This window comes from Aptenodytes patagonicus, chromosome 2 (assembly GCF_965638725.1).
Source record: "Aptenodytes patagonicus chromosome 2, bAptPat1.pri.cur, whole genome shotgun sequence".
Classification (NCBI taxonomy): Eukaryota; Metazoa; Chordata; class Aves; order Sphenisciformes; family Spheniscidae; genus Aptenodytes; species Aptenodytes patagonicus.
This window is the reverse complement of record NC_134950.1, coordinates 150,203,533-150,229,227: the sequence shown is the minus strand read 5'-3', so window position 1 is coordinate 150,229,227 and position 25,695 is coordinate 150,203,533. Positions and strand designations below refer to the sequence as shown.

General features: G+C 35.6%; 1 protein-coding gene across 1 annotated transcript in view; it reads right to left on the bottom strand.

Annotated features, from left to right (window-relative positions):
* Window positions 1-25,695, bottom strand: part of MALRD1 (MAM and LDL receptor class A domain containing 1) — a 295,081-nt gene that overhangs the window by 118,277 nt on the left and 151,109 nt on the right. The window contains exon 27 of the mRNA XM_076332119.1: window positions 22,506-22,663. Within this exon, the coding sequence (XP_076188234.1) occupies window positions 22,506-22,663 (158 nt within the window). The remainder of the gene's footprint in view (window positions 1-22,505; window positions 22,664-25,695) is intronic.

The following is a 25,695-nucleotide window of genomic DNA, read 5'->3' as shown; positions in this document are numbered from 1 at the left end:
TTCCAAACATTATTTGTAAGAAATTACTGATTAATTTTACAAAAGTAGCTCAGTGCTGTGTATTAGTGGTGAATTTAGGACACTTAAAATGAAGTGGATAATAATAATACTAAAAGATAAGGGAATTCCTTTACTTTTATGCATTTAAGCGAGACAGAAAAATTCAAAACTTGTATCTATCCCAACATTAAATCCCAAACCTATTAAAAAATCACATGTGTTTAAGTTTCGATGTATGGAAGTCAGTGGAGCTTCTTAAAATATACAGAGATAAATATTTATATAGTACAGTTAAAAAGAATATGAGCCTCGTCTGCTGTTAGCCTGATTTTGATTGATTTCACATTATATTTTATTACATGACATTCTGTTCAGACTTATGTTACATTTATCACATTGATTTTGAGTAAAGGATGCTGCGAGTAACACATGATACTGATCACACATTTCTTTAGAAATATCCACATAAAAATGTCATAGCAATCAATTTGTATATGATATCGCAGCCATAAAGTATCAAATCTTTATGCATTTGCAAGAACTGGGGCATTTTTTTTCACAGTGAGACACTGAAATACCTTTTGCTAGGAAGAATTTTTTTCAGATAGAAACTTTACAACAGGAACAGCAGTCTCCTTGCACTTCACAAATTCTTGAATATGAGTACACAAATAAAATGCAGAAGAGAGATACATTTCTTTTCCTGTCTAGGTTCAACAGTAGCAGTTCCTATACAACAGCAGCACTTCATAAAGCATGAAAGGTTGATTTTTCACTTGCTCAGCTACAGCTCTACATAACAGAATGAAAAGCAACCTCATCCCCTGCAGAACTGCATGAAGGCTGTTCTAATCCGGACTGAAAAGTCCCTTCAGAAACACAAGCCCTGCACATCGTCTGCATGAAACAGCCAAGGAAGAGGTGGGAAAGGGAGAGACAAGCAGGAAGCTTGGCCCAGACAGTGGAGCTGGCTTGGCTAAGGCCTGTAAGCTATACACTTCTGGATACATACTTGGCATGAGAGGATCATTGTTTGTAAGCTTTGCAGATTCCATTTCATGAATTATTGTTTTGTTTTCTGCATTCTCCAGCCATTTAATATGTCTGGTGCTTTGGCATTTCTTTCATATCCTTGGAATTTGTTTGCTTCTAAAACAAACACAAATATGGCCTGAGGGGGAAAAAAAATCAGTCTGTGCATCAGTCTGGATGCCCATTGCATCCAGAAATCCTTTGATCTTTTTCACTCCCATATACATGTACTAATGTAAAAGAGAGATATGTAGAAGAGATAGATGACAATCAGAAGAAATGTGTCTCAGCGTAGAGGGGGCTGGAGGCCACAGTGTCACTTTTTTTTTCTGCTTTTATGAGGTTATTCTTCTACTGACACATACTCATACTGAGTGTCTAGATTGCTCTTCAACTTGGCCTAGTGGCAAAAGGCCCAACCTAACTCTATGCTCCAACAGACTGACAAAAGATGGTTAAGATCTGTGGCTTTGGTCGATAGTATCAGTGCTGCCTGTGTGTGTGTGGGTTGATTATGCTGGCTGTTGGTCAGGGCAAAAATCCCATTTTCCAGTTACCCTGCAGGAGTCAAGCTGCATGTGGTCCTTTACCAAAAAAAAAAAAAAAAAAAAAAAAATTGCAGCCCTCTTCTGTATTGTAAGCATCCTACCCTAGGCTCCACATAGCCTTCTTTGCTATGCTTATTTGCACGTAATTCCAGTCTCTCTTTTCCTCACACCAACACTTTTGTATGAAAGCCACACTATTATCTTCCTTATGGCTCATTACGTTTGCCTTGGCCTTCCTTCCAGTTCAGATTTGTTCACTTCACACTCTGCCTTACATTCCTAAAACCGTCATCATCCAGTTTCCCATTTGCATCCTCTTATTGCCTGCCTTTCTACTCCAGGCAAGATTCTTGCATGACTTAAACCACCAGCCTACCATTCTCAGCCAAAGAGGGTATTCCAAAGTAACATGGAAAAATAGCACCCAGAAACCAGTGTACATGAAAGGAAAAACCCTTATCTTTCCAAACAAAAGGCTAAATTGCAGTTCTGAACTATGAGACAATTATAATTTTTGTCTATTACATGTATGCAAGTCTTTGAAAGAGGAGAGAAGAGAGGGTCTCAGATCTCGCTGACACAGAATGCACAAGCAAAATATTTTTGCCCTAAAAGCTTGGTTAAAGTCTATTTTTTTAGCAAGATATCTCATTTGACAGCAAAATGTTAACAATGACACATCACTGCTAACACATGACAACAACCAGATTTTTCTTCTGTTCAGACTAAAATCTCATACTATCTCTTCAATATCCTTCTGTGGATATCTCCCTCAGTTGAGCGGAAATGTGGCTAAAATAACTTAATCTTTCTTCCTTATGTTTCCTTTTATGACTTGTGAACAGCCCCACAAGCTGCATGACGTTCAGGCTTGTAATTTTATCAGTGCTAAAATCCTTCTAAATTCTTATGAGGTCTATATTAATATTTTGTAAACTCTTTCTGCATAACATCTCAAAGAACATCATAAGTTAAAATTCAGAAGTTCTCATATCTCATAGGTTGAGGACTGCTAAAGCCTTCACCCAACTCTTGCTTTATGATCTACACAGCCATTCTTTAGACTATTTTGCCTCTTTGTGAACTGATTTCACATTCTTTAGCTGAATTCTATCTATAATACCAAAATAAACAGTTTTAAAGTGTCTTCTGTACCATAGTCCCACCTTTATCTTTTATTCATTATCAAGAAGCTCCTTCCTATGCTGGTCTAACTCATGATGCAGGAATCCACTGCCCATTTATTACCTATTCAAATGTACAAATCCATGGTTCCTCCTGAGCCCCATCGCTCTTCTGGGAAAAGGACTCTCTAAACATTTCTCCTTCCTTTGCAAGTGAAATGTAGAAAAAAATCTTGCCAACAGTTAAGATGTGGATACACTTCTGCGACTCTCAGCCATGACCAATAGCATTTCATAGCTTCTTTGAAAACCCAGTGAACCAATGTGTCCTTTCAAAAGTCCATCTTTGTATGTGTATATACCTATCAATATTTCAATTACAATATCTAACACTTAATTAGCACTTAAATAATGAATATTTCAGGAGACAACAGTACAGCACTGAGGTATCAATAAAAACTCCAAGTATTATAATAATTATTGTTCTTGGAATCTCAGATGTTTTCCTTATGCAAATACATAGGGAACCACTAGAACTTCCTAGAAGGAAAAGAGGTGCAGAACATCGTCACAAGAGCAGGCAGAAGTTTCACTATGCAAACTTAATCATAGCAGCCAGCATAGTCTAAATGTTTCTGTGAATCAAAAATGGAACAGCCATGTTGCCCAGTTATACCTCCTGACAGACAAAAAGTTATTTCGGTATCAGACAAGCTAACCTGGTAACATATATCTCTACCTATAGCAGAAAAGAGAGAAATTTAGTCCGATTTATCGTGTCCTCATCATAGGTCCAGACTGCGATAAGCTTATTTGTTCCATCCCAGAACAGTGGGAAGGGAGGGACCCAGCAGTCTCAATAGCCTTAATGATCACCTAATCTTGTTGCAGACAAAAACAGTTAAAGAGGATTATTTGTTGGTCATACCCATAAGCTTTACAGGACAAGTGGACTATGGGCTACAATAGAAGAACACCTGCTATTTTATCATGTGTATTTCTACTTTGGACTTATTTCTTCATGGCATGTGGTCCACTATTTATTAGTGCAGACTACTGGGCAACACCTCTGGGAAGTTCCTCGGAACATAATTTTTTACAACCTATTTTGTAATTCTGTACTGTATAATCCTGTAAACCCAACCTGAGAAATTCTGAAAGTCCAATGTTATTGACAAATCAGCTAACAAAATTTCATTTCTTCCCAAAAACACACAGCAAGACCACTAAAAACAGGTGTGAAAGAGGGTGTTTTCATTTAAGGCTTTGAAAAGTTGTTATTAGTTGCATGTCACTGCCCTCTATGGGTTGAACATAGTCGAAGGTCAAGCTGAGGTGGTGAGCCATCATTAAGGAAAACTTAACAGTAAAAGGTATGTTTTTCCATTTACTTGTAGCAGTGGGTCCTGGTCTTCCAGTGTCCCATCATGCTGAGTGATAAACACTCTCAGAATATGGCAGAATTACTTCTAAGAAGACCGTAACCAGTTTAGATCTGTGGGTCTATATGCCTAGCCATATTGGAAAATTCCTATTCGTATTCAGAGGATTTTTTATCTACTTTCTGGTAGTCTGAGGGGAATTATTTTTTAATTATTTCATTACATTGCGATTCAGAATCTTCTTCATGCTTGTCTTCATCTGAAGAATGATCTAAAGTGTTTATAACCTCTCTTCTGAGAACTTCAGGGGGAAAGTATATCTTATTGGACTCAATATCCTCATTAATTCACCTGGGGATACTAAGAATAAAGGAGAGGGAAGGATTTCTTTTTGTCTTAGAATTCCTTTTATTTTGTGGCCAAGTTTAATATTTTTCCTACACAGCAGAGACCACCGTTATTCTCAAGGCTACATTTCTAACACAGTCAGAACGATATTAGGAACTGAATCCAAAGCATGGAAGAGGAGTATGTAATTTTCAATTACAAGACGTAGCAAAGAAACTTCTCATGAATACACTCTCTGTCAGAAGAATACACTAAGTATTCCAGATACAATTATAAAGGTTCTGCTACGAGACGATATGCCTTGTTACGTCTTCAGTGAAACAGCAATGAAACCCAGATTTTGTTCTTGATCTGCACCTCTCCTTCTCTTCATATTCCGAGCTGGTTTCAAAATATTTCCTGGGTTCATTTGCATCTGATATTTATTTCAGCAGAGACACAGGAAATGAAGCTGAGCTTACCAAATGGATGGAGGCAATAAAAACATTTGCTAAATATTCCTGGACTCTTCAAACCAAATATACTTGAGGGCTTTTTAATCAGAGACAGAATATTTTCAAATGATTCATCAAAAAACATTAACTGTTTATTATTAATACCATAAAAAGACTTTCAAGATTCACTGTATCAAAAGGCTTCTCTTTCTATAGCACCCTTCAGACTTTTGAGAGAAGTCAAACTCTTTTTACATACTTTTTTAAACTGTTAAGAAAAAGCTTTTCTCCTCTGCTCTCAGGTTCCTTTGAAAACAGTATATTCCTGGCAACCTGTTAACATCCAGAATTTTTCAAACAGGATATGTGTTATGCAAAGCACGGAAACATAGTACAGAATGAGCATAATGTGACTTTAACTGTCACTGCTCATTTCTCTAGCTTTTGATGCATGCTAATCCCTCTTTTACAGGAGTATTTCAGGAGGGCAGTTTACTTTTCAGGCTATTTCTTCTTGGTTTAGAATCAAGCATATTTTCATGGTGTGCAAATGAAGTTAACTAATAAACCTGGTTTTAATGAAGTTTTACTTTCCTTGATTTAGTGTCATCATTAAAGCCTTTTGATGGCTGACCAAGTAGTTTAAAGATGAAGTAACCCATGATGAGGTAAGTTCCTTCCTTGCTTCCTCCTTTTACTCAACAAGGAGTGGAGTGCAGTCCTGCACTTTTACATGTACATCAAAGAAGCAGGAGGTGGAAGGAAGAAAAATCACAGCTTTTCCTCATTTGCCCATATTTTAAAGACTTTTTCTATAAAGCTGTATTTCTCCAAATCACAGAACAGTGAATATCTTTGCTGACATTTCTAATATCATCTATCTAGTTATTTAGGTTTCATTGCTCGAGAGTGAGTCCTATTTTCAGAAGGTTCTGAGCACTTTCCTTATAGATTTGGGCTGTTGCTACCTCCTCACTGCAGTACACAGAATGCTTGCTTATTTTGAAAGATCTCAGTTCCTAGGATTAGGTCTTTCATAAATAGCTTGAAAAAAACTCCCATGTTAAAATGCAATAAAACTGAAGACTGATACTGTATAGCAGAATCTCTTATCTTAAAAGAAAAAGATGTGATTATTGTGTCTTCTTCACCTAAAGTTGTTTTCAAAACACATGACAGATTCTCTTTTTTCATTTCTCACTGATTTTCTCTTAAAACTTAACTTCTTAAAAGAATATTGCTTAGATTATTTGAAAACAGTAGCTTAACTCTACAGTTTAACTTTCTGTTTCATTCAAGGAAAAAAGCTCTACATCAGATAAATCCACATATCAAATTACTAAAATTATTTAAATGAGTCAAAGAATGAACTGAAGTCAAGATTTGTTCACCCAAGATTTTAATTTTAAGTTCACTTTTTCTTTCCTTTCCTCTTTCCTCTTTTATTTTTTTTTTTTTCCTTTTCTCTTCTTTTCTTCTTTTCTCTTTTCTCTCTTTTCTTCATGGTGACATGAAGAAAAATGAGAGCAGACAATAAGGTTATGAAGATGTAAGTTATGAATGAGCATGTGTGTCCTCTGGCACACCGTCAATCACCAGGCTGAGAACAATTCAATAAAAAGAGTTCAGTGACACTTTATAACGGCACTAGTTACAATAACTCATCTCAGCTTTGACAGGCTACTTTATTTTAGAGAAAGACACATGCTCTATATGTTAAGTGTAAGGTTGGTAAGTGTATGCAAATAAACCAAATAAAACATTTGTACTTGTTGTTAATCATGTAGGAAAATCTGGGCACAGCAGTAGTTATTTACTACTCTGCCCTTAGCTACTGCTTTGAAAATTTGTCTCTCCTATTAAATAATCCACAGAGACTTGTGGTTAAGATTACCATTACATTTAGAGAATTACTGCTAATTATCTGAATGTTGAAGCTCTGCATTAAAGCTATAATTCAAAAATTATTAAGTCCACTTAGAATAGCTCTGAGAGAGACAAATAGAAACAATATCAATGTATGGAGAGATTTTAAATTCAAAATTTACACTTTCCATCACTAAACTGAGGGATGCTGAGGGATGCATGCTACGGGACTCTGAAATATTCAGTAAACGGAGACAGCAAAAAGAGAAGAAGAAAAAACAACAACAACAAAAAGGCAGATAACAGAACTGCAACAATCTACAGAGTAATGGTCCGAAAAGATAGGAAAATGATAATGATGAGTATGCAACAGGGTAAGTTTTACTTTAGGGATATGCTACTGAAAGTTGAGCTTACTCAAGTTCCAGTGACTTAAATGAAGATTCATGATTCTCAGCACTGAAGAGAATACATTAAAAATACGTTTCTCTAATTTTTCAGAGTTATAGTTTGACAGTAACCAGAAATGCTATTCAGTATGTCTCTGCCTTCTATAAAAACACTTGGAAAAGAAACATCAAGCTGATCAAATGGTATCTTTAAGAAATTATTTGATCCAGGCAAAATGTATACTGCCTAAGTACATTAGTATGCATGAAAAATTGGCTTCGCTTTTAAGGATAACTTACAAAATCACATAATTGCATTTTCACAGTGCATTATAGAAAGAAGGAAAACAGCAAGATGAAACACTGATATTTCAGCCTTCAAGCCTTTTATAAGACAGTCTGCATGTATTAGTCTCAGCAGGTTTTCATAATAAGAGTTAATGACAGAGCCCATCCAACCATCCCTTTCATTTCTTCTTTTGTGCAAAGCATTAAGATGATTTTCACTCTCTGAAATATCTTTTCCCCAATTTTCATTTCCAAAATTAACACCACTGTAATAAAGGAATATGCATTTCAGCAAGGAACATCCATTCTAATGAACAAATTCAATAAACTTATACCACTGATGAAATTCCTTTTTTAAAATGCACTAGTTTTGGAATTCTGGAATCTCAGTGAATTCCTTCAGAGCATCAGAAGGCATTAACAGTTCACCCTGTCATGAGTGCCAGCACTTGCAGTATTTCTAGGAGCTAAATGGTAAGTTTCGTAGTTCTTAATTGCTGTAAGAGCTGAGTTGAAAAAAGCCATTTTCAAAAACACTTTGATAAAAAGCAACTGGTAATTCATCTGGAGACAGGATTTTGTTTCAAGCAGGCAGGCATTTCAAGGAACAACAATTAAGTTGCTCATTAGCAAAGACGAAGTTATACTTTAAAAACTCTTATTTTGGAAAAGAAATCTATACTGGGAAGGCAAGAATAATTTATTGATTTTCTTTGAATTATTCTGTGAGCATCACCTTCTTAAAACTTTGATTTATCCTGTCACAACTATTAAATCTACTAGATTTCATTAGAGCTGGCTTTCATTTATAACTAAGCAAACTCTTCTGTTTCTTGTCCACAACTTTCTACATTCCCATGATACTCTTTCCATCAAATATACTTTTATGTGCTTAGGCTCTTAAAATACATCTTCATTCTGTATGTTATCCTTACCAGTTAGAACAGAGAAATAAAACAACTCCTCTTTGTAAAAAAGGATTCATTAGGTTCCTTGTACTACTACATCCTGCCTTCATTTCCTAGCCCTCCCAGCCCTCCTTTCTTCTCCAATGCAAAAATTTCTTCTTCATTTCCTAGCATAATCCACCTTCATTTGATTTTGGTTTTTAGGTAGCTTAAGGGATACAATTGTGATTGCTTGGATTTCATTTTTTTCCTTCAGTTCTACCGCTAAGACTGAGTAACAATAAGCATCAAAGTCATTTTATAAGACAGTTAGCATTTCAAGCAACTTAGTTCCATTTTGTCTCAAACCTTGTCACGCCTTTGTTTTAATCACGTTTTACAGGTCTTCTCAGATTGTTCCCATCTTAGAGTTGAGGCAACTGTAATTCGCTGGAAAACCAAAGCTTGAAAGAGAAATAATCACAGTTACAAAGCCTCTAGGAGACTCTGGACAATTGTTACAACCCTCCACAGTGACAAGCATAAGGACAGTGTGCTAATCATTGTGTAATGCTAGATTGTTGTCCAAATAGGAGGTGCATGTCCCTAATAACTCTAGAACCAGTGGTGACATCCACGTTGCATCCTGACCTCAGACAACCCACCGAGGAGGGAGCTGGCTAGGCACAGCCCCCTGAGTGCCTTGGAAAGTCTCTGCATGCGACCAGCCATGGTGAAACTGGGACATGGGCAAAACTTGCATCTCAGGACCACAGATCACACCAGATACTGCCAATGTGTATTTGTCCAGGATGTCTTTTAGGAGGATGGTGAAGCACCTTTCTTTTCATGTATGTCTGTGCCCATGTCTGTTTATGTACGCTGTCTGAAATAAGTCAGATGGTGTAGAGTTGTTTGGCACTTTCATTGCCTTTATTGAATGTTGACTAAAACTTTCAGCTAGGACAGAAGGTATTGCTGAGCTGCATCAAAAAAGTGACTTTGTCAGTTTTCTCTGTGGCCACTGAAACAGAAAGAAAATACATCTCTCTCCTAAAAATGAAAGAAATTAATCTGGTCTAGATGTTCTTACACCGAACTGGTGTTTAATATAAACTAAATGTAAAGACTGATAAATTGCTTGAGTCAGATAAGTATCTACCAGTTTGGATACTTATTAAATATTTAATTGAATTTCAAACTTTTCAGGCAGTGGGACCAAACTTTGCCTATTCATTGGCACGCCTTATCTTGGAACAATTTATCACCACGTGTGGCCAATCCTGGGCAAAAGTGTGCTTGGAAGTGGAGCACCTTACTCTAGTCAACCACATGGATCAAAGTACTGTTTGAGTGACATGGTGGGCAGGCAGAAGCTGTGGAACTAGCTTTCCTTCTTTGAAACTTTGACAGTTAGTGGCTAAGGTCAGAAACATTTTTCTTTTCACAGTCTCACAGTATTAACAAAATCAGTTCCACGAGGCAGGAATCATGGAATCAGTCTGTGTGAAAGTCCTCTCAGCTCTTCAAAAGGTGAAGATTTGTTTATGAAGAATTAAAGCATTATCATTACAGCTGCCTTGAAAAATAAAAGCCCCAAGGCAAAGCCAATTTGGCTGAACAAAACATCTGGAATCTTTCAGAGATTTTTTTTGTTTTAATCAATATTTCCATTTAGCAATTCACCTCTAATACCACCTTGATTCTGTATATGAAACTGAATGTAAGGAGTGGGAAAACATATCTTTACAGGGATTCTTCTGAGACAAAAATAGAAAATTTGAAAAAAAAAAAAGGAAAACAAATATATATACCTGCTGTAAACTAAACATACCTTTTTTTAAAATAAAAGTAAGATTCTTCTAGGTCAGTAGGATAAAATCGTGAGACTAGTAATAATTCTTAAGACTAGCAATAGTAATTCTTAATTCTTGTACAATGACATTAAAACTTTCAAGGTTTTACTAAATATTTCATCCATCACTTCTTCAGAGTGACAAGTCTGCAGGACAAGGATTGACATGAATATTCCCTACTAATCGTCAAAAAGTATCTTATGCTTTTTCAGACGTATAAAAGAGTGATTACTGTCAGTCAGGTGTCATGCCTACTTTGATATAGTGGGAGGTTCACTGGGATAAAACTGTACTTTCTTTGTGACATTTACTTTTACAGCCTATTTGTATTCTATTAGAATATTCTTTTCAACTGGATTGTAGTTTTTGGGCTTGTAGCAATATAGAACAGATCCTCTGGGATATTAGATGAACTGGACAGGCTCAGGGGAATTAAAACACTAAGGCTGAAAAAAATAGTAAGCTCTTTATATAGTCAAAGCTCGATTAAGTATTTTTGAGCTTCACTGAATTGATCCTGAGCAAAGAGACATCTCAGAGGAATGCTCAAGTCCTGTCTCTATAATATCTGATGGATACAACTATTTATTTCTTAGAGAATGCCAGGGAACCAGATATCTGATTTAAATTTTTAATCTGTAGTTATGAAATATATTCCCTACAAATTGAGGACTCTCATAACTGACAGATCTTATTATATTAAAACACTTCAGTGAGATTCCCTCTCTTTCCCTACTTCTTTCTCCAGTGGCACCACCTTATATGTTCAGGACATCTAAAGTTATAAATATATAAATATATATAATATGGTAGGGATGTAGAAGATAAAATTTTGCAAACAGATTCATGAGATCTTAGTGTTTGCATTACCAGCATAGATATGAAATATCTATGTAAGTATCCAAAATTATTTACTGAAATATCAAAAATTCAAATATTTATCCAGTGACATACCTGAATGTACTCAATATTGCTTATTGAATGTTACTATATACAGTTACATGTCTACAGGAAGCTATATGGGAAGCGATAGCCACCTTTCCTCTTATAGATGCTTACTTTAGAATGACATAAATCATACTCCTACTCTGCCTTTGACATAGAGAGTAAAACCCCACTGTCAACAAAGAGAGGCTAGGATGGCTGCTACAGTGGTTGCACTGGAGGCATCTATGACTTTAAGTAACAGGAATCCCACAAATCACAATTTAACAGCAGGTCCTGCGATCTTAATATATTCCTTAGAAAAGAAATCTACATGCTGGAGAAAGTGCAGAGATCTTTCTGTGGTAGACAGATCTGTAAAGACAGATCTGTCTTTCCTGTGGTAACATAGAAATAATTTGCCTACATAAAGGCAAAATGATAGGTCTGAAAACAAGCATGAGAACAAGCATCAGCCACACTTCAAATATGTAAAAGAAAATTTGTAATAAATTTCAACCTGTCAAACAAATACAAATAAAACTAAGGTAGAACAGGAAATTCAGTGGCATTTTTTCTCTTCCATTAATTTTTTGGTTTTCAATGAAAATCCCTCAGATATCCTTCCATTTCTTCCCAGTGCAGCAACTGTTACATAATCCACTTCTGGTTTATAGTTTCAGTAACTGTCATAACCTCGATTCCCTGTTTCCACTTCTTCAGTTTTTCTCTAGATGTTGCAAACAAGTGCAGAAGTTCTGTCTGTGTTTTCTAAATGGGTTTATTCCCTACAGCCAATAAGCACAGAACTAATTATCAGAAGAATATATATCTTTTTGTGTGAACTAAGGAAACGTTGCAACATTAGAAAAGGCAAATCAAAGGAAAACTATAACCACTGAGTGACAAGACAGCCGAAAACGAGAGAACTCCAAGGGATTTGTGGAAGAACATTCTTTCCCCACCTCTCCTACAGCAGAAATTCAGTCTAATCATGTCTGTATGGAAAGGGATATTTTAAGATCAAGTCTAAGAAATTTCTATAGCAATGGCATCCTATATGTGCCACTGTAAGATTTGTAGCCATTAGATTGGCATAGTCAGAAAATATGAACTAGGTGGTATGCTTTTAAGGTATTTTAGTATCATTTACCACGATGTGCCTTCTTTTGTCTTGCTACATGGTCTCCTGTACCTTTCTTCCTCATATGACCACACCTTCTCTGGATACTATTTCTAAGACCATTCAGGTTCTTCAGCTACACACAGCAAAATTTTCTTTTCAAGCTGAAAAGATTGACTTTTTAAGGTTGGTCTTTTCAAGACAGCCGGTCTCCTTAGAACAGTCTTACTGCATCACTATTGTCAAGAGATTTCAAATCTTACCTGAAGAAATTTTGGTACAACTTGGAAGGAGGAAACTGCAATTTGTATAGAGATTAAATTCCAGATGTACTGACTTAGACTATACTTTTGACTAAGGCAAAGTCTAAGGTTAAAAATGTGCAGCTAGTGAGTCAGGGGAGGATTTTCATTAGTTTTTATTTTCCATAACCCACATATTCCTAAAACAGCTAGACTGGAAAAAAAAGGAGAACTCTCATTCTTTTAGTAACACTTGAAGAACACAGCTGGTATATAAAGTGTTAAAGGGATGGAAATCCACCTAAATCATTTTGTGACTGCTAATAAACTTTTTATAACATACTCCCTCTGAACTCCTATTGAACACAATTCTGAACTGAATCACACTGTCAAAATGCTCAGAATAATGTTGTGCACAGCAGAATCCTTCAAATCTAATGAGTATTTCCACATCATAAATAACAAGAGTCGTCTTCTGTTCACTGATCAATGAAATGAATTAGATGGTTCATGTATCAAAATTTAAATACTACCTCTTCTAGATCACATTGGAAACTCTTATTTAAAGAACCTTTTCTCCCATACAGATCAAACTAAATTAAACTAGAAAACAGTAAGACACTAAGTTATGCTATTCAGTGGAAGGAGTGGAAGCCAACAGTGAGCAGCTGAGGGGAAGGCCAAATAACATCTAAATATAGGCTGCAGATTTTCATTGAATAAATGGCAGAGTAGCTTTATCATACCGACACTTAATAGAAGAAGTAATATTTTAGCCGCCTAAATGAGACGGTATAGATGTACAGAAAACAAGTCTAAGCAAATTATTTAAAAGCTGAAAGATGCTTCACATTTGTGCCTTGATACATTGATTCAGCCAAGTATAGATGGAGTGCCTGGTCCATTTCACTGTAATTTCAAACAACAAAACAGGTTTTTCAATAAACTGAGAAGCTAGCTATATAAAATGAATGGTGTTGTACAATTGCATTAGCCTAAGTTTCCACTGTGGTTTCATACGACCTTTCCACAACAGTTGTCTCTTCTTACATTTCAATGAGAAGAGCAATTGACATCCAAAAACTGTTCATAATTATTAATCATAAAATGGCACCTGTGGTATCAAACTTTCCCCTACCATTATAATGAGAAATGTGTGGTGACATTTAACGGTTTATAGAAAAGAGATGATTTTTCAAGGGAATAAAAGTAAGGTTATTTGCACTCTTTTGTTCTCCATGTTTTTAATTGTTTTTCTGTTATTATGAGTGTTAGACTTAAAACTAGTTTAAAATATTTCACTGTATTTTTATTCAATGACTGCTATCCAACAAATAAAATTGGTCTTATTGTTGTCATTTATTATTAAAATCTGAAAAGCATCCACATGATTTTTTGATTTTTTGATTTTTTTGATGGATGTAGTCTCAAGGTGTTTGGGGTTTTTTTTGTTTGGTAGGTTGTGGTTTTTTTTGGTGTCCTCACTCTTTTCAGAAAACAAGACCCCAATTCTTCTAAGAAAATCCTCATATTTTGACCACACCCAGTTATTCCTGGTCCACATTCGAAACAGCATTACAGCTAAAGATTAAATAATTCTCCTTATTTGTTAATTCCATAAGATTCACACTTATAATAAAGATAATTTTTTTTCATTTGCATTAGCCTTTGAAAACTTTCCACGTCATCTAAAACTCTTAGAGCTAAAGAAAAATTAGTATCACAGATAAAGAGTCTCAACTAATGTGATACATGGGAGATAAGAAATGCAATTTTTAGTGTTCATTTCCTTCTTCGTGCTCCTGCTGAAGGCAAAATCAAATATACTCTGCAGACCACAGTTACATCCACATATTCCAGGGACTTAATGCAAATGGTCTTTTTAATTCCTGATTTTAGTAGTACTACAGTATCATCTTTCATTACTTCATTAATTCAAACAGAAAATCACATTAGCATGGTTTCTTCAGTCTTAAGAGTAGTCCTAAAATTCCTTATATGAGCTCCTTGGTTTTTTAATTTTGCAGATATGGCCTGGCAAAAATTGCAGGAACAAGTTACAAAAGAATGAGGCAAGGTGGGAAGTGCTGAGGGTAGCTGGACAACCTGAGGTGTGTGACTGAACATAAAGGCCTGTCAAAAGAATTTAAGTCTAAAAACTTCGATAAGAAACTCCTATGAATGGACTATGGGGTTTCCATGAGTTTGCAGGCAATTAATCTCTGAGCTGCAATGACCCTCTCATAGGCAAGCAACACAAAGTTACCAGGTTATGGAAAGGTTTGTCCCCGTGGTAAGTAAGATAGTGGGAAGAAACTGAAGTCTTTCAAAGCTCCCATTACGTTGACACTGTTAGTCTCTGCTGCAAATGATAACTGCTCTCTACCACCATGTTGGATGTCAGTGCATGCAATGATAATACAATTCTACTTAAAGCAGCCTTTCATCTTTCATTTAATTCACCATTATATAGTGCAATGGGGTCAACCTACAAACAAATACACATACAGATTATTACAGTCATAAATATAGGTACTAAAAAATACCTAGTCTGACTCTTGCATGAAATGAATTGGAATCAGATACTTCCATCTTTGTGAAATAAATTACAGCAAATACAGAAACACAACTGCTTTTTTTTTTTCTGAAGCTACTGTGGATTCAAAGCTGAAGGCCAGAAACTGAAAAAAATCTGGAAGCATAAAAATTAGACACTTCATGCTAAGAATCTTTATTGATTCATCAAAGTAATTTTAAGCACACTACAGCTTGATACTGCAAGCCTGGCAAAGATCAAAGACTACGAGAAACTAGAACATCTCCAAGACACTAAAAATGAACTGTGAATTAAAAATAAAAGTTACATTAAAGGAGGATAAAACTGGAAACAAATTAATGTTCTACAATGAGCACTAGTGCTACATCGGTGCTTGCTGAAGTTTTGTTAGTATAACATCTGTTCAGTTCAGTCTGTGTTTGGCAAAAGGAAGATACTTTTCTCAGTGGAAGACCAAGGGGCCTTGGGGCATAAAAAGAGATGAGAAAGGAAAAAGGAAAAAAGAAAGATCTTCCACCTTTTCTGGGGTTAAATGGAACTCCTAGAAATGTTCAGTGTGTTTTTTTCAAGTGGAGTTGTTGATCAGGAAAATTACATACTGTCTTGGGATTTCAGGTCTGATCAATGTTATATGCTTTCTAAAAGATATCAGCAGGCACCAGGTTACACATTGCATTATTTATTTTTGTTTTTTAAAAAAAGATACAATAATTGAATTTCTAAATTTACCTATTTAGAAGAGATACAAAAAATAAAAATGCTCAAAGCTCAAGACTACGCCTCTGTCATTTAGACAAAGTCCTTTTGTCTTCATAAAAATATATCTGTTTCACAGCTGCTATATTAAAAAGACCTGATTTTTGTGTCTGTTGCTTCAGTAAAAACGATTAAACAGCAGCTCTGTGATCCTTAAAAGAACTCTGCTCTGAAACACACTTAAATCACAACTTTAACTGTTGAATGTCTGCCCTGAAAAGTGTTAGAAACGAGCAAAAGTCTGACCTGCAAAGATCCTAGAGATGCTTCAAAGCCTCATATGCCAAAAAGCAGCAGTGTAACCACCATCACTCTGTGAGATTATGAGCTGACAAATCAGTAAAGTAAATCACTCCCAGAGATCTCTGATTTGGGGAATGAGTTCAGTGAAACACTGGAGAACTGTGCAGTGTGGAGGAGACCGAAAGTGCATTTTTCATCTATGACACATTGTGCAATATGGTGCCAGGCTGGGATAGAAAATAGGATAGTGGTATTAGCCCTGAGAGGCAGGGTTTGTGATTCCAGATGTAGCGTTACAAGATATTGTTGTGTTGCTTCGATGATTCGGTATGCATTGTGCCGCCTAAATCTGTCAGCCTCCTCAGTTTTCTAACCAGGCACTGCCCTGCCTGACAGAGACATGCCCTTAGTCACACTAATCCTTTACTACTCATCGTCCTCATCTCCTAAGGGAGAAAAAGGTCAAGTTCTCAAAGAACTTAAACAGAAAAATGCTTAATAATTCACATACGAACAATTTCTCTTATATGTCTTTCTAGAAATACGAAGATTTTAAATTACAAATCCTCTGATGAACCTCTTGTCTTCACGAGCAAGATTCCAAAATACAAGGGTGATCCTTTAACTCTCCTTCAAAATATTGTTTTTCCTTCAAAGCACGTCCAAATGTATTATTCCAGCTCACCAACTCTTTGGAATGAATGCTTACATCTGGTTGCAGTTTAAGAATACAATGAATTTTATGCTTCTGATAATTTCCAGTTAAGAAGACTGAAATAACTTCCTAATGTACTCATCTGAGAAAATAAAATGCACTGAATGGTGTCTGCCCTTATCTACAGTTGCGCATATTTGTTTGTCCCTTCTATGTAAACTGTTTTTGAGAAATGATGCTTCCACTGAAAACTGACTTATTTCTATTTAATCATTGTCTCAGTCTCAATTTACTTGGAGATATGCTTATGTCATGGGGTCAAAATCAGACCTACAACAACCCTGTTTGAAACAATGCCTAAAAAGACAGAAAGTGCTGTTTCAGATTTTGCATTCAATTCAGGAAACATAAATACAAAATTATCTTGCTCTCGGAAGTAAAGCTGCCATAAAAGTTAATCTTCCTTTCTTTCTTGACAAGTAATACTGTATTTCACAGTATCCCCACTGATTTCCTTTAAAGCTCTTGGGACTAAGACAGTACTTCCTTACTCTAACTCATTAGTCAGATGAGACATTTCATTGACTCAAATACAATTTTTAACAACAGCTCACAAGTCAACTATGGGAGTAAAGAGTTTAAAACTGTTTCCCTTTTGAGAGCTATAGATACTCATTAAATAAAGGCCATTACCCCTGTGCTGCTGTGGAACCAAATTCTCCTGAATGTGTATTTTGCTGGATTTAATAAAGGAAAACTATTTGAAGTAGACAAAATACTAGGATTCAAAGGACAAAAATATAAATGTAAGCTACTGAACATATAGCTAGATATGTTCATAGATCTATTTCACCCATATACAAATACTAGAAAACTTTACACTTCTGCTTTAGATTTAAAGAATTTCTCTAAAATGTTTTTTATGTCTTAAGAGGGCAAGTGAAAAATCCACGTTTTCGACATTGTTTGGAGCATGCTTTGAAGTTCAGCAGATTCTTAAGTAAAGCATTCAAGAAAATCTTTGAAAATTTAAAGTTTCTTCCTCTAGCTGCATGGAGGTCAGATAATCTGCTTTGAGGCTACCTGAACCCAATGAAATCTATAACTTCTACATTAATGTGAGGAGTTGAATGTTTTTCATGCAGCCAGTGAGAGAATCAATGTAGAAATACACAGTCTATTTTAAGCTGTGAAGTAGAATAAGTTGTTTCCTCAGACTTTATTCTTGAGTGACTTCCCATAGAAGTAGGGTCAATTATATTGATTTGTGAAAATTTCATTTTAAACTACTCGATCGTAGAAATACAAATGTCCAGAAGATATCAGCTGGCATCTGCAGCATCTCTGCTGTAGGTTTTCCTGTCGATAGCTCGGGACAGTAGGCTGCTCCACTAAAAATAACCAGGGAATTACAACAACCACCATGAGCCATCTGTACCTGAGCTGTGGCACCTGCTAAGTTATACAGTTCTACAGTACTAGCCCTCTCCTCTGTCTCTACCTTAGGCTAGCTAAAAACAATAACAATATCAAGGGAACAACTGTGACGGCTTCCAGCTTTTGCTGAGAAGCCACAGCAACCAGGTGACAGGGTTTGTGCTGCATCAGCCCTGAGCAGCTGGAGGACGCTGGCTGCTGGCTCCAGCTGCCTGTTGCCCTGGCCAGATTAGTCTGTCGCTGCGGCGGTGTCAATGGGGCCCTGCTTCGCTTGCCATGAGCTGGCCAGGACTTCTTGTCCTCCTGAAAATCATTATGTCGTTGCTCATTTGTAACTGGATGGAATTAATTAAACACCTGAGTAAGGTCCACTGGAACTTCCTAATGAGATCCTGTGTATATTGCCCTTGTCACAGTCAGTGGAGGTAGTTACTAATGGCAGGTTTCATCTTCCTCATCTGCATATTTCTTTTTAGAGGCTTGTTTCAAATCCTTGAAAGAGCCACCCCCTCCAATTGTATTAAATCCTAAATTATATTTTTTAATGACAATGTCTATATGCAGGGCAATTAACATTGATCCCACAAAAATTATCTTCAACAAATGGTTTTATCCCTTGATTGTTGTTCCTTTCCCACTGTGATATCTAAGACTTGCTGCTTCTTTATGACAGAAACAACATAAGCAGCAGTAGGAAACATGTTGAGATCAGCAGAACAATAAAATGTATCATTCCTTTCACCTAAGAATTCTTGCTTGCCTCTTTAGAAGCACATTTAAAAATAACAATGTTTCTTCTGACTCATAAAATAAACCAGTACTGGGTGCTGATGAGGAACCTCACCATCACCGCTAAAACAGGCATAGTGAATATGCTGCACTTTAGTTTCAGTATATCTCCTACAACGGATTGTATTCTCTTACAGCTGCCCAGAGAAGATTAGAAGTATCTCAAAATCTCACTGCAGTAGCAAAGTTTTGACTAGTTATATCCAGATCTCTTCTGGTAATATTCTGTTTGCCCGGTGAGCTTTTGCGCTGCTATTAAACACTTCATAATTTCAATTTAGACGGATGGTGAGTTGGATATTGCAGTCTCCATAAATAGCTGTAATGTCAATATCTTTCATTTGCATAAATGTTGAGGGGGGTTGATTTGAAGAATACTGTATTTTTGCATCTAGTTCAACAGCCCATCATTTTGATTGGATTATTATTCCATATACAGAGAGGTTTATACAAAGAATATGAAGTACAATTTGAGGAGAAAAAAAACAGTAACTGCAAAGAAATTCCTTCAGAAAATGAATTTGTTTTCTCTAACTGCAAACCTTAACATAAAAGTTCATGCTTGGCTATAGTATCCCTTTTATGATCCTGCAGTTTTATTGGTTATAGCATAATCTACTATACAATATACTACTTTAGTAGTATGATAGATAATATTCTTAAGCTTCCTGAATGTGGACAAGCAAATATTAAGAGAAGACATCAATACATACCATGAACTATGGTTTAAAAAAAATGGCTTTTTACTCTTCATTACCATTTTTCTTCCACTGTGATATTCAGGAGGAGAACTGTCTTCCTCATTCTGCCTCCACACGATATTTCCTCATCATATTGTTCATTACTGTGCCATTGGTGTGTACGGTGTTGACAGTCAGTTCAACTTTTAATGGACGTAATGGCTTTAGCTAGAGACAGTTTGCTAAGTTGTCAAACTTGAGACGGTAAATTCCTTCCCAGGTCATCTCCTCTTCCTTGCATTTTTAACTACTCACAATCTACTGATCTGCTTTCACTGACATTAACTTAACTTTGAATCAAGAGATACTCAAACTGGATGGAAATATATATTTGTATTGAAGTTTGAACTAGCAGGAGAAGCTTCAGTATGACTTCACATGACTACGTATTGTTTAACTGGATTTTATTCATAAAGACAGTGCTAAATAGAAACTCTAATTATAATATTGAATTATGAATCCTTATAAGCAACATAACAGGTAAACTAGGCTGATCTGCAAAACAATCCCAGATACAATAATGAGAATAATATTTCCTATCTCCATGCAGAATTCTTGCCTTCATTAAAAAAAATGGAATAAGAATAATAAGTCATTACTCAAATGTCTTCTATTTACACTGCTTTTAAAAATCTCTTTAAGCTCACTGGAGGCAAGGATTTAAAATAACATAAAAATAATGTCTGAAAAGTTTATTAAGATAGTAAAATTAGGTGAAAATAAGAAGAGGGCAATGTCTCACTGTAATAAGAATAAAAGAAAGAGAAAACATAAAGAATATTCCCAAGACCTAGAGAAAGGAAATATTACTGATCGTGATCTAGAAAATTCCATAGAAGTCATATATTTGAGCATTATATTTCAAACAAATTTTAAAAAGTACAGTAGAAAAGAATCTTTACAGGCTCTTATCAATGGGGAGAACTATCCAGTAAAACTCTGCTCAGGTCAATTTTGTAAAAAAATTAAAAAAAAAAAAATCTTTTTGTCCATCCTGAGGGTAGAAAAAATTATTAAGAATTTTAGTTACTGGACTTGAATCCTCCAGAGAGAATATCACAACAGAGAATAAATGTTTCTTTTTAACTAATTTTAGGTGGTGTGGTTTGTTTGATTTTCTTTTATTTCACTTCTTTTGTCTCCTGTTTAACAGAAGTATTTCCATGTGTATTAATTTCACTGCATGTAATAAAATGAGATATAATTATTTTTCTGTTTTTAAGGCAACTGTCCATGCTGCAACATACTTAATGTGATAATTACTGTACGCAATCAACAGTGATAATTTAAGTGCAAGCTACTCACACATACCTAAAGCAGCTGCTATTTATTTTCCACCAAAGTTTGCAAGTTAGTTTACAATTAAAATACACCTTTGAGTAATGTGATGAGAACATAATTTGAACTTTGAGTTAAAATAAATGTTTATTTTTGCATTTATTTTATTTATTCATTGTAATTAACGGGATCTATTTTTGTTTTAATTTTTGAATACATTACCAAAGAAAAGTTATTTTCAAAAAACAAATTTATTTTTTGTTAATCTACTCACCTCCTTTATGGATTTGAGCTTTTCTAGGAAAAATAGCTGTATAAATATATCTCATTAACTATACAGCTACTTGATGAGTGGCCTATTGTTATTTGTTGGTGTTTAGACTAATCCATGAGAAAAATCTCCTAATGGCTGCCAAAGGGCTCATTGTTTTTTTATTTCGGACAGACTTAGCCTAGGTTGTGTCTTTAGATGTTAAAGTCTATTGAAATATTTTATCTTACAGGCTTTTGAATTATTCTTATAATATCCAGAACATTTGAGAAACAATTTTTAGCAATTTATTTTCAAGGACAAAATACGATTTATCATTAAAAGCTAAGGCAGTCAACATGTGCATTCGAAATAAAACCAAAACTTTAGTGCAGTTCACCAAAATAATTTCTATCCCAAGATTTTATTAGAGATATTGAAGAATGAGAAGTTAGCAGACATGTAGCAAACAAATTGTACCACAATTTATACTTGAATAGCCAGAACTCCCTGCACAGGTACAGGTAAGTTCAAATACACAAACTCTCATTTGCAAAGGTTTTTGCTACATCTAGAAGTGGTATATTTGGTTGTGTTGGAACACCATTAAAATGCCCAATGGCATTAAAATGCACAGCATGCACAGGGAGGTGAAATATATGCTTTTGCTACATTGTTCATTAATTTCTACATTTTACTCAGAATCATATTATGGCTTAAAACTTGTTTTTACAAGCATTTAATCCTTTTTGTTTTTAATGAACAACAAATGGAACAACCAATTTTCAAGGAGTGTGTCAGTTTTCACTTTTAACTGAATAACTAGTTTTTTCTTTTTTTTATAATTTTTTGGTCATCCCACATTTAGTGAAGAAAATGCCATTTCTAAAGAAAATGGATTATATATTCTGTACCAGTCTACATAAAAAGATAAATAATTTAATACAGTCATATTTTTGCATTTTATTCTCACTTTGTGCAGGTTGCTAATTCATTTTTTTAGTGGATGTCATCCCATCAGAATGATAAGGTTGTATACTGATAGCTACCAATAGGGATGGCAGCAAAATATTAAAATTGCTCTCGTAGAGAATATCAAAGAGAAAGGTACTGTATGTGAAGAGGGAAAATGGAAAGAAGTTTTAAAAATATTTTCTTTGGCTTTTCAGAAAAACTTCTTTGTGAAGAGAAATGGTAAAAGGTTTTAAAGAGACTAGAATAATAAAAACCAGTGCTGAACTAGGAGGCACGTGGGAGCTCTTCCAGTCTACAAGCCTAACAACAGAACGTCAGAGTGCCAAAGCACATACACCCTTACAGATATCAGATATTCAAAAGAAAAAGGTTTTTTTATTACCTTAATCAGAACCTGAATATGTCCCATGGCTTTTGATGACTTGAAGTACCAGAAGCTCATCATACAAGTCCCACTTGATTCTTTCCATCTGGAACTCTTCACATGGGCTTTTTCATTCTTTAGGCCAATTGCAGTGGCTTCAAGATACAGGAATTGTCCTGAAATTAAATGATGTATTACTGAAAAATTATTTTGGACTTTCAAATTAGATTCCAAAACTCAGCAAAGTAAATGCACAGACATATGAAGTATACTTCCCATATAGGTACTATACTAGTGAACCTCAGCTTAGAGTAAAAAATGACCAGATCACATTCCTTGTGTACTTTTTATATCAGAAATAAACTGGGAGCAGCTTAAGATTTGGATGGGCCTGTGTAGAAGAGTGAGAATACTTCCATGTTTCCCAGCTACTCTGATTACATGTCCTTGCCCAACAGCATTAGTTGCTATTTTGACATACAATAGTCACAGCGTGATAAATTTCAGGATGAAGTTTTCTGAAAGATAACCTTCAAAACAACAAGTCACACTATACAAAAACTTGTGAAACAGGCAAAAAAGCTTCATACATTTATAAATCATTAGGTATCCCTAATGATTCATATTTCCTTTGGCCATCTGTACTCTTTAATGTAAGAATATTAACTCACATTTAAATTATTTAGTGAGAGGAAATTGCGAAAATAGATGCCTACAGTTAATATTTTCCAACACTGATATGGTCCTTGAGTTTTCCATTTTTATTTTTAATCAGAAGTATAATAAATTCTGCAAGTTTTCAAATTATTTTTTTCCTTTGTACAAAAACCAAATGTGTAGTTCACATAAATATAAATGTAGTATAAATAACACAGTTAAATTATAATTGCACACCTACTAAAGTTTGTATATGAATTAGAGAAAAAAAAATTTACTTCATTAGAGATGGAGTAAAATGGGTTCATTCTAATTTTGACATTTCTCTGGCTAATTTACAACCATAGATGTTTGCCATAATATTATGGGATAAGAAATTTGCTTTTTCCCTGAGGTCAAGCATATATTTAACAAGTGTAGTGACATATTCATGATAATATTTAAAAAAAAAAAAGAGAAAATTCAAATGAACTCATTTTTTCTACATCTGCTATTTTGTGTGTTAAAAAAGCCATGTACAGAAACACTATGAGATATCAAAAGCATGCCATATCATGGCATCAGTCTGCTAGGAAGACGTGGCTAGACTGGGTTGAGCGCTGGGCATGCTGACGTTTGTTAACACCTGCTTAATATTAGGCAAATGACTTCTGTCTGGAGGAAACCAAACCAAACCAAAGCAACCCAACCCAAAAAACTTTCACAGTCTTCTTTGGAAGGAAACTTGACTGACTGAGTTGGCAGACAAAGGACACTCTGAAAGGCCCCTTGATCTGAACGACTGGGACCAGCACTGTGGGACAGTGGACTGATCACAGCTTGTCAAGCTTGGCTAGGAGATAATAGGACAAATAATTTAATTCCAACCAGAATGATGTAATTCTAGTCATAAGCAAATTTTCAACTTTTTAATTTTGAAAATGGAGGTGTTAATAGGGGAGTTAGAATTAAGCAATTGCTAGATGTAAGCTCAAGAGCTGTGGTTTTGGAAGTAAGTGCTGAAATTCATCTTTGTACAAGGACTGATCACTGAATACTGCAGTATTCTCTACCATATATGACAAAATTTTAACAGCTGAGCTGAATTTTGTTTTGGTTCTCATGATGAACACAATTATTAAGTGCTATCAGTTCTAACAATATGGCCAGATACCACCTTCACCTTTAAAAAATTGACCACATTAAAATTGTGTAAAGTTAAATTAGTTCCAAATATATTTATTTGAGAACACAATTTCAATTACTGTACTCGGCACTGGTGAGGCCGCACCTCGAATACTGTGTTCAGTTTTGGGCCCCTCACTACAAGAAGGACGTTGAGGTGCTGGAGCGTGTCCAGAGAAGGGCAACGAGGCTGGTGAGGGGTCTGGAGAAGAAGTCTGATGAGGAGCGGCTGAGGGAACTGGGACTGTTCAGCCTGCAGAAAAGGAGGCTGAGGGGAGACCTCATTGCTCTCTACAACTCCCTGAAAGGAGGTTGTAGCGAGGTGGGTGTTGGTCTTTTCTCCGAAGTAACAAGCGATAGGACGAGAGGAAATGGCCTCAAGTTGCGGCAGGGGAGGTTTAGATTGGATGTAAGGAAAAATTTCTTTACTGAAAGAGTGGTGAAACATTGGAACAGGCTTCCCAGGGAAGTGGTGGAGTCCCCATCCCTGGAGGTTTTTAAAAGACGTGTAGATGAGGCGCTTAGGGACATGGTTTAGTGGGCATGGTGGTGTTGGGTTGACGGTTGGACTCGATGATCTTAGAGGTCTTTTCCAACCTCAATGATTCTATGATTCTATGATTCAAGACTATAGAGCAGCTCTTGAGTAAGAAATGGAGAATTTGACCTGTTTGATCACTCACTACAACAAAAACACTTAACTTTCAGATTTTAGGGTAAATTTCCAGGCTTGAGAATCAGATCAGGAGTAGTTTTATTCATATGTGGAGTTGATTCAACATATGTACCATGGAGATACATAAATCTGTGTTCTAACAGAACTGGCTATTTTAAAAGCCAAATGAAAGACAGGGACACATTGGAGGGCAGTTCTCTTGTACTGCATCTTACTTTGAGATCAGTGAAATGCAGCCAGGCTGTACTGTCTCAAAATTTAAAAACATATGAACACATAATCTTTGTGATTATTTGTGCCTGTTTCACCTTCAGTCACCTTGGCAAGCTTTCACTAGTCCCTGAGTTTCTACATATCTTCAAGTAAACTTTGGGTTTATTGGGTTTTGCCTTTCAGCAGTTCATGTAAACATTCAGCAACTACTAAATACAAGTCCCACGTTTTTGTGCAACTCTGCTGTGGAATATTTCAATTTAAGATCAGTTCTGAGCTCAGCTTTGGCAACATCTTTGCCTGAGCTATGAGACCTTCAAAGGCAGAGGATGAAGGCACGGAGCTTGTAGCAAGAACAGGAACAGATAACTGGGTGCTTCGGCCAAAACAAACCAGGAGCTGCACTGCCACTAACAAAGGAGGTTTATTTATTTAAATTTATTTATTTAAAATTACCTAAAATTAAACTATGAATAGTCACTATGGGTAACTTTAAGC